The following is a 9,766-nucleotide window of genomic DNA, read 5'->3' as shown; positions in this document are numbered from 1 at the left end:
TTCCTGCCTTTACACTTCTAATGACGCAAGAAAGAGCCTGCAAAGACTTTTGAACAATTAAAAGTCAGCTGTTGTGACACGCTAGTTGGCCTTCCACGTGATTTTCAGATATGCTTTTAGATGACAAAAGAACAATACTCAGCTGGCACCTTTCCAACACTTGTTATCCTTCCTTCAGCAGATCCTGGAAGTGCTGCAAGGGAGGCACCATGTCCTCCTCCCTCACAAAACGCAGCAGCTGCGCAGAGGTGCACAGCAGCACCAACTCACAATCACTCAAACTGCCCACAGGAGAAGACTTGCTGCAATCCACCCTGGCACAGGCAGCTCAACCCTCAAAGTCTGGCTCGATCCAGTTCACATAGCAAAGTTACTACAGAATGGAGGGCCTCGACTGCTGTCAAGCCGAACTTCAAGCATGTAAAGCATCATGTAGAAAGTAGGTCATGAAACACTGGGGGAAAAGCGTTTTGCTCTTATGAAAAATATCTTAGGACCTTTATGGCAACAAAGACCCTGGATTCCTCACAGCGGCCATGTGATTCCTGCCCCCTAGGGTGAGAAGTCTTTGCTGGACTTCTGCTCCACAGTGATTTGGAGGGGGCCTTCTAGCACGATTTGTAACAGCCCATATTTGGAGTTTCATGCAAATTCTCCACCTGCAATACTTCAGACTTCCTCCAGTGCAGACCAGGCTGGAGAACTATAGCTATTTCTAGTACAGTCAATCAAATACTGCTTCCAGGCACATACTAGGTACAAGAATTTTTTTTCCCCCCACAGAGGCTCATTACAACAGATTCTTTCCTGCTTCCACTTTTCTTGGTGTTTTTACTTCTAGTAAATACCAAGCTTCAAACACCTGGGGCACTTCTGATAAAGACTCTGACCACAAGCACACTGAAGTCTGCCTGCTGCTCCTCGGCGAGCTTCCTGCACACCTAACAACTCCCTTGCTTCTTTCTCTCTGTCTGGAGAATGTTCTCTTTAACCTGTGCTTTGTTAACTCACCAAAAAAAAAAAAAAGAAAAAAAAAGAAAAAGAGAAAAGAAAAAAGAAAAATTAAAAAAGAAAAAAGAAAAAAGTTCAAACGTATTTTAGCTGTCAGATCTGCTTCACTACAGCAGCTCAATTTAGTCTTTCTAATTAGCAGGCTGTTTGTTGTGTTGAGGAGTAAGTTACTAATTTAATCCTCACACATTAGAACAAATATGTTCTTGCAAACTTCTTCAGTGGAGTTATTTTCTCTCATCATTGTGTCTATAAGCACCATGTGTCAGGACCCATTCTACAGTTTCCCACTCAAGTATTGACAAATATCACAGGGTGTTGGCAATCCTGTTGTTTCCCTGGGACCTAGCATTCTTACTTCCAAATGTGAAACCTCTGACACACCAATTTTTAAGGATACTGTCATCTTGGAAACAAAAAAGTATGTGCTCCTAAGCATTTTGTACCTAGCGATATTGTAAATTATGCTTAAAACCTCAACACAAACAGCATGTGTCCTTATTTGCCTTCCACTTCCCTTTTGTTCCTCAACAGCACTTGAGTTTTCACTCTCTGGCTCAGCTACTGCTCCTGACTCAGGCACCAGAACAAGACGACCATCCTTCTCTGGTGCATCTGTACGAGATGCTTTGCTCATCCTCAGGCTGCACAAGTCTGAAATCAGATGGCAGCAGCCAGATGTGCATACAGAGCATCTCTACTAGTGCTCACTCTGGAAAGACCTGGGTGAAAAAGGAGATCCATACTTCCCTTTTTTCAATTGAAAAGGAAGAACAAAAGAAAAACTATTCCGCCTCTCCAGTTTTATTAGAACAACTATGCTCAAGTTTTTCCAGATGATAGAGGCCTGTAAGAGGCCTCAAGCTATTAAAGGTGACCTTCTGCACCAAAACCTTCCAAAGGATATGGCTGGGTCACAGCCAATAACCAGTTTCGATAATTAATTTTCACCCATTTATTGCATATCTGGCTCTTGAAAGGTTCCTTTATCTTTTTCATGCTGTTGTATACTGGAACAGTCTCTGGCTTGGTCCACCTAGCTCTCTCCCAAATCAGTGTGCTTCAGGATCTGGCATGGGCTGGGGGTCACACTGGTTGCCCTCTTTGACAGGGTGAAACTGAAAAAGACTGGACACAACCTGTTCTCTGTTGGCAGCTGCAAGTCTTGGTTACACAAGCAGCATCTCTGCCTGTCCCTTCTTTGTGCCCTATGAAAGCATAGCCTAATTGTAGTGAGAGAGACTTGCCACACATGCCCGGCCTCTCTCTTCATCAGGACAGAAGGTGAAAAAGTTTGGGATATGGATGTCATGTTAAGCAAGACAGCAAAGCAGCCTCACAAGAGAGAAAGCAAAAAGAGACGCTTATGGAGTCTGTTTAACTAAAAGAGTTATCAATATAACATACATTTTCATAAACATCTTGTTTTGGTTGCCACGTTGGAAAAAAGACGTTGCTCTGCATTGTTCGAAGCAGCAAAATAAGAGGGAAAAATTATCATCATCACAACAGAAAAACAATCCTGCAGCCACCTCCTCACACAATGCCAACAATAATGACATTTATATATTCCATCAATTACCATTTCCAACTCTGCTGCAGCTGTAGCTTTCAAGGACAGGACAGGCGCACGCTTCGATGCATAATGCATGTACCTAGCAGCGAACGCGGGACTGATCTGATGCTGCTGAAGCTTAACTCACGATGGCTTTAGCTCTGAATAAATTTTAATTAGACAGACACCTTTTTTTCTGGCACTTAGGGGACTGCATGTGTCATCTCTTGATTAATCCTTCAAAACCTAAACCATTTTAATCAATTCCCACTCCTTGCAGTTACTGACCCTATACATGGTGAGCTGCAGAGCCACAGAGCAGCAAATGCTTTTCCTTTGTATCAGTGCCTGCGAAATACCATGATTTTCTGCAAATCTTTTCACACCTGGTAGGAAAAATGTCACTGTTCCAGAAAGCTGTTTCTCTAAAGGTTTAATTAGAAATTAAATATGGCGTGAACTGGGGAGTGGGAGTGTTGGTGGATTATTGTTGACAATCACATCTTAATTTTTTACTTAATGAGCTCGTTATTTGTAAGAATGTGCACTGAAGAGGCCAGATAAACAATTTTTGTATTATGCATAGTCTTCAGTTTATTCATTTTAACTCTGTTGGGCTTTACAGGTTACATGGTTGGTCAGTTATTTAACAAGGCATTTTTCATCCCTCTGCCTGCATTAGCAAAATAAGAGAACAACCAGAAACAAGTAACGACACCTCAGCTCTGCCATGATTTTTTAAGTAAATGTCACATTGCATCTTAAGGATTTTTTAAAAACTTTCCTCAACACCTAATATTATTTGATGACTCAGACACCAAAATTATATTAATCTGCTAAAATAATCACAATTAACAGTAAGTTATCTAAACTAGGTCTGAAAAATGCAACTGTATCCGCTCATGTGCAATGATCTGAAAGCATCCTCAAAAACAAAAAAAAAAGGGAAAACATCCACTCATTCTGGTGAAAAACTAAAAATGGGAAAATAGCTTGTTGAAAATGTGATCATTCTATTTTTCAAGGAGCTCACCACTAACTTGTCCCTTTGCTGGGAGAAAGAATACGCTGCTGATAAAACATAACTTTAGGCCATGAAAAAAGGTAGAAATTCATTACTGTTTACGTGCGACATACAGAATTTGACAAATATAAAAGCCTGCAGTTGCAATCTCTCTCTTTCTGTCCCTCTCTTCTATAGAGATGAGATGAGTGGCCTTGAGCAGATGCCTAACACTTGCACGGCTAAGTCAAGGTGGCCCAACAGAGAGGCACATCTAAAGTCAGGGCATCCAGCAAGACTGCCTCCCTCTCCTTTTTGTAAACTGAGGTTTCATTAGAAAAAAAGAAGGGGGGGGATTCTGATAGATCAGATTCTGTACGATACAGGTGCTGACGGAGATACTGGATACCTGTTGTATTAGCTCCCCCAAGTATAATGGCATTAAATGAAGCAGCAGAGGCCTCCTGCGCGATTTCTGGATAGTATCTGGGGAAAGTCCTATGAAGTGCATACCGCAACAATCCAAAATATAGGCTGCAATAGAATGAGCACATGCCTGTAATGCAAAGACGATGATGTACATTTTCATATTTCCATATTTTACAGTTTTGGATCACCTCAGTGGGTTTTTTATCTTGGCATTTTTTTGTTATTAAAAAAAAGGAATCCTTTCCCACCCATATGTTCTCTATCATTATTTGGCTGTTTGACAATGACAAGTATTTGCAGTATTTACCTTCTCTGGTTTACTGGCTCCTTCTGTCACTTCTTCCACTTCTCTTTCTCGCACATTCTCATTTTCATCAAGAAGTTTCATGGGTACCGGAGGGGGAAGCTCATCTTCTACATCTGGTGTGTTTTCAAGAGGGCTTTCTGAATTAGCACTTTGGCGACTTTTTTTATTTCGGTCAACAGATGCATATTCTGCTGATTCAATTTTGCACTCAGGAATCTGATTCTGACCTTCAGAAACCATCATCAAAGCCTCTGATTTGCAGTTACAGTTCCCTTCTATGCTGGCTACTGCTCCAACATCTTTAATTTCCTTCACAGTTTCATACAAGCAGTCTTCCACTATGTTCTCCTGAGAGGAGCTGTCTTTCAAGACTTCGTAAGGCCCTTCCATTCCAAGACCTTGGTCATTTTCTGCATTTCTGTCTGAGATGATGGTTTCCACGGTGGTGTTCGGGGGAATACTGGGTAGTTCCCGGCTCTGATGACATTTTACAGACTTTCCAAGACTATCCTGTTGATCTAGCAAATCAGAGACAGATGTCTGGACTTCTTCATAAGGCTGGATACAGGCAGTTGTACTGTCCTCTGAGAGTACTAGAGAAAATTATAATGAAGCTTTTAAAACAAATGCATAACTATAAGGTGAGTGTATTTCGGTACTCTCTACATCACTTTGATTTTTGTGTTTCTTTGGAAAGGATGAATGATACTAATACTTGGGAATATCTAGTGGTTACAGAGATTTCTGCGCTCTTCTGTTAAAATATTTTTCTCACATCTTCAATACTCTGTGCACCCCCAAGTCACATTATATATCAACAGCATTCACAGTAAGACCAGGAGATGGGTGGGTAAGTGCAGGCGTGCATGGATGTTCAGCTGTACTCGGTTCTATTGACCATTTACAGACTGCTTGGTAGTCTCAGATGGGGACTTCCTCCTTACCTAGCCCTCGCCTCATTTAACATGGTGGCCAAATTCTTGTCTGAATCACACTTTACTCAGCCTTGCTGCAGTCAGCCTCACGGCATGCTGCACCAGAAGCTCCTCACTGGAAGGCTATGCCATACTTCTCGTAGTCTTGCAGCACATAATGTAGGTTGACAACCTACTAACGAGCCAGCCATATGCACAAAAGACTAGACTAGACTTCACAAAGTAGTGTTAGGCGGAACATGTTATTTTGAGTCCCAGAAACAGGTCACATGTCACTGTCACTAGAGGGTATTAGGAACTGATATCTATGAGTCTTCAGTTCTTAGAGAGCGTACGTATGACATTTGCCTGCATTCATGGATGTATACCTGGGCATATAAAAGCACGTTTCAGGCAGTATATGGTATGTAACTTTACATGACACCATTTCATTCAAAAATCATTTCTGAATAGCTTTACTTTCATTTGTACAGCTCCTACGGTACTCTCTCAGCAAAATCAACCCATTCTTCCATTTTCTTCAGTGTGTTTGGCATGATGACTTAAAGTGTTGCAAAAAAATTCAGTTCCCTTGATCTGGTGGTTGACATGGATGTTCCTTTCTCTTGTGCTCAAGGCACGCAGAGTCACGCAGTCAAGATCTGCAGGGAGCCACACCCTGATAGCAAAACTCAGGATGGAACTGGAGGCGTGAGATTGTAATTGCTATCTGAATGGGAGACAGGGGGAAAAGAAAAGGAAAACATCCTTTTCCATTCACTTGGCTCCTGCATACAACTGGGGAGGAAGAGGAGGCAAGCAAGGTGACCTACTTCCTCCCTGGGATGCCTGCAGACTTACTGAAGGACATCCGGAACCGCCCTGGAGAAGCTGGAACATGTTTTCCCTTTTGGCCCTTGCTCCCAGGGATTTCTGTGCTGTGCAGAGCACCATCACAGCCCCCAGAGAGCATGCACTCTGTTCAGTCTGGAGAGGGGTAACCAGAAGCAATGAGAGCTCGTGTTTCCATGCTGCTGTGGCTACAGATAGTAGCAAAGAAGGAGCTGGTGTAGATAAGGGGTTAGCATAGATAAATACAATGCTGGCAGGTTGTGTAAAGGAAATAAACCCAGAATTTGATGGTGCTGCTTCCACAGACCTGCTCCAAAGGCTAGCAGAAACAGCAAAAGAAAGAACTATTAACAAAAAGAACACACGAAGTATAAATATGAAATTAAAAGCACATTGGTTCCCATTATTCAGAAGGGCTGTTACGCAGAGCGTAAGCTAAGTAATATTGGACAGTCTGAAAACTGTCTGCTGGTTGACAGTGCACTTTTTAGTAGCAGATTTGACAGCTGCAAGTGTGGCGACTTGTGGCAAAATTGCTTTCCTTCTGCAGGGCTTTGCGCATCAAGTCCCTTGGCAAGCCACACATCTACATAAGCAACAAGCCAATGGACGGGAGCAGCAATTAGCTGCAAACACAAAGTTTAAAAACTCCTTTGGATACTTGTGTCTGAGGGGAAAAGATTGAATAGCTTGGTCTGGCTGCACAGTGAGATGAGGAGGTAGGAGATGAGGAGCGCAACCCATGGTGTTGGTGCCTCGTGCAGAGACAACTGGTTCCAAATGGTTCTGAGCTGAGACTGAGTTTGTTTTTAGGTGCAGCTGAGTAAAATAATTTCCAGTGATACTTCACTGTGAATCATTTTGAGCTTTCAGTAAAGCAAAGACTAAGGAAAAAAGAAAAGAAAGCCTATTAATGTTGCCTGTTTTCTAAAGTACAAAAACACATGCGATATCCTCGCACAGCACGGGTCTAGGATCCAAAGCTGTAGTCCCTGGAGAAGGGCTTGAAATATTTCCACAGCCTCCAGGAGTGAAGTCCCAGGGTACAACTGCATCTGCTGGTCACATCCCAACTCACAGCTGGCTGAGATTAGGGAATGCCACAGTCTTCACCTGATGGCCTGGTCAATCTGCAGATGTAGCCTGGTGGCCCAGAGAAAGACCTTCGCACCTCACCAGTGCTGGTTGGTGTGGAGGACTGAGAGCCAGGGGGTAGGGCTGTGCCACAGCTTGCCTGGTAGGGAAGCGGAGATGCAGCCTGGAACACCATCATCTCTATGGATTACTGACTTCCCAGCAAGGCAAACGTGCATTTTTTAACTTGATCACCAGTTTTGTGTGAATTATGCCCTCTAAAGAGCTGCATGCCTGTCACTGTCCTGGGATACAGCAGATGATCTGGTGTGTGAGACCTCCGGAGGCAAGCAGAGGGAAACAAAGGGTACTCAGACAAAAGGCATGACTGTGTGCTTGGAAAGCTGAGAGCTAGAAACCTGACTTGAGGGATCACCAACGTGCAGCTAATGTGGGCGCTGTGAGCTCGCTCAAGCTGCCTGCAGGGGCTGTTGCTACTCACCGTCGCCATTGCTGAGTGCCCCGTTCTGGTCGCTGCTTGGAGGCGGCTCTGTAGCAGAACTTGTGATTGAGTGGCTGAACACCTCCTTGTCGGAAGGCTGCAACACAAATAAATGAGATCTAATCACTTTTGTATAAGAATAAATGTTTCTGTAAATAGATACACGATGAATTTCATTCAGATCTCGGGAACTCTGACTTACAGGTCAGGAAAGTCAAACCATGCTGACTCTACCTGAAGATTTAGGTGCCTGTGTTCACAGATGTTAAAATAAATAAATGCAAGTCCACAGTGACATACATTCCAACAACAACAAACCCTCCAGCGTTTACGGTGATAGACACTACCATGGCTTTAACCCATGAGAAGACAGCAGGTGACAAATGGGTGCACTGCAAACAGAGTGAAAGGAAGGTGCGAGATCTGGAGAACACCAGTGGCAGAAAGAGCACTGAGAAAGTGCAGATGATTCGGGTCTACATAAGTTCTCCTCCTCTTCCTGTTCTGCAGCATTTGAAGTTTCACTTGCTCAGTCATCTCCATATTCCTGAGCTCTTCTCCAATCTGCAGTATTTTGCAAGGAGCTCGGTACAAACCAACTACAAGACAGACACAAGCTGCCAGAAATAAATACTTACCATATTCATCAGATTTTCATGATCTCCATGCTGATGTTTGGCCTTCTTTTCCCTTAATGAGAAAGACGTATGAACTGTTACTGCAGAGTATGCTAATGTACAAATGCCAATCATTAAGAGACCTTACACACCTGCCAGGAACAGAACGGTGAGTCACAGTAATTCTGAAAATAGAATAACTGAAAGTTATTACAGGGACTGGCATGACCTCTGTATAAGGTCTCCACTGAGGCAGGGTGGTGATAAAGATATCTGAGGAGATACAACAAAGACACACAACCCTTTTTCCTGTTCAGTGTAAGACCACAGCAAGGAGTAGCTGATGATAATAAAAATATTATTATCCCCAATGTAATCACATCTGAAATGCTCAAAGATACAGGAGGTACATGTTTTGGTGACAGCTACCTGAGGAGTTCCTTAAACTGTGTCAGTAAGGGGTGTTTATCCTATGAAGAATTAGAGAAGGCCCTCAAAATCCAGTCTAATCCCACTCGGGATACGAGTTTAAGAAATTTCATAGCAGCAGAGGCCTTCATTTTAATATGAATCCTGTTTCACTGTGTGCTTCACAGGACTCAATTTCAGGTCACATTTCCAGTTTTTACTGTTTTCGAAATACAGCTCTTACTCTGAAATGCTGCAATAAACTCTGAGCTTAAAATAATTATAGTCCTTCCCCTAGATGAAAAGACAAGTAAACGTGAGAAAATACTGATGACATGAAATCTGTGCTTCTTCTAAAGTCTGCAATGCACCATACTTCCCACATTAGCAACTGTTAAAATTCTACCAAACTGGGAAATACGTAAACAGAGCAAGTAAGGCTTCACCAACGCAGAACAGAGTTAAAGTTTACAAATATTTAATTTCCTCTCTGGACGTTTTTCTGACTCTGATGTTTTAGAAAGAGCAGATTTTATTCAGTTTTCCATGTCCTCAACCATTTTTGAAGAGTAAGCTAGGAAGAAATTTTACATAACTGCATTTACGCATAAAGAACCTGCCCCACAGAGTGACCTGAAATAAAAAATACTGTATTCAGACTAGCAACACAAGAACTTATAAAAGAGTATCACCAGATAGTTTCTGACAATGTACTTCTGTAACTGCAAAGACACACTCTGTGGTTTGACTCTCTTTTAAAAACATCCTTCTAGAGATGCTTTAAGGTCTGCAGAGTTACAAGACAAAACACAGTACCTAAATGCAATGAACATAGGCTTAGGAGTTTTTAAAATAGATCTTACTTTTTAAAATAAATTTAAAAATACATATTTCTACTATTTTTACACAGGTATTGCAGGAAACTGATCAATAGGAAGATACTGAAATGTCACTTAACAGCTTAAGAAAGAATTTTTCCTGAATTACATGGAATTACAAAATCCAACTTATGCTTTTTAGGGTTTCAACCAATTTCGGGGGTTTCAGACTGTTTTTTGCAGTGTGGGTGTTAGAGAAATCCTGCTGCAAAACAG

General features: G+C 42.2%; 1 protein-coding gene across 1 annotated transcript in view; it reads right to left on the bottom strand.

Moving 5' to 3' along the window:
- Positions 1-9,766, bottom strand: part of PAG1 (phosphoprotein membrane anchor with glycosphingolipid microdomains 1) — a 13,529-nt gene that overhangs the window by 2,611 nt on the left and 1,152 nt on the right. Inside the window, exons 2-4 of the mRNA XM_010144017.1 lie at positions 8,286-8,337; positions 7,648-7,744; positions 4,306-4,898 (exon numbers count right to left, since the gene is read on the bottom strand). Coding sequence (XP_010142319.1) covers positions 4,306-4,898; positions 7,648-7,744; positions 8,286-8,337 — 742 coding nt within the window. The remainder of the gene's footprint in view (positions 1-4,305; positions 4,899-7,647; positions 7,745-8,285; positions 8,338-9,766) is intronic.

The sequence above is a fragment of the Buceros rhinoceros genome, unplaced genomic scaffold (assembly GCF_000710305.1).
Source record: "Buceros rhinoceros silvestris isolate BGI_N320 unplaced genomic scaffold, ASM71030v1 scaffold7279, whole genome shotgun sequence".
In the NCBI taxonomy this organism is placed as follows: Eukaryota; Metazoa; Chordata; class Aves; order Bucerotiformes; family Bucerotidae; genus Buceros; species Buceros rhinoceros.
Note: the sequence above shows the minus strand (reverse complement) of the source record. Positions and strands in the feature narration are given on the sequence as shown.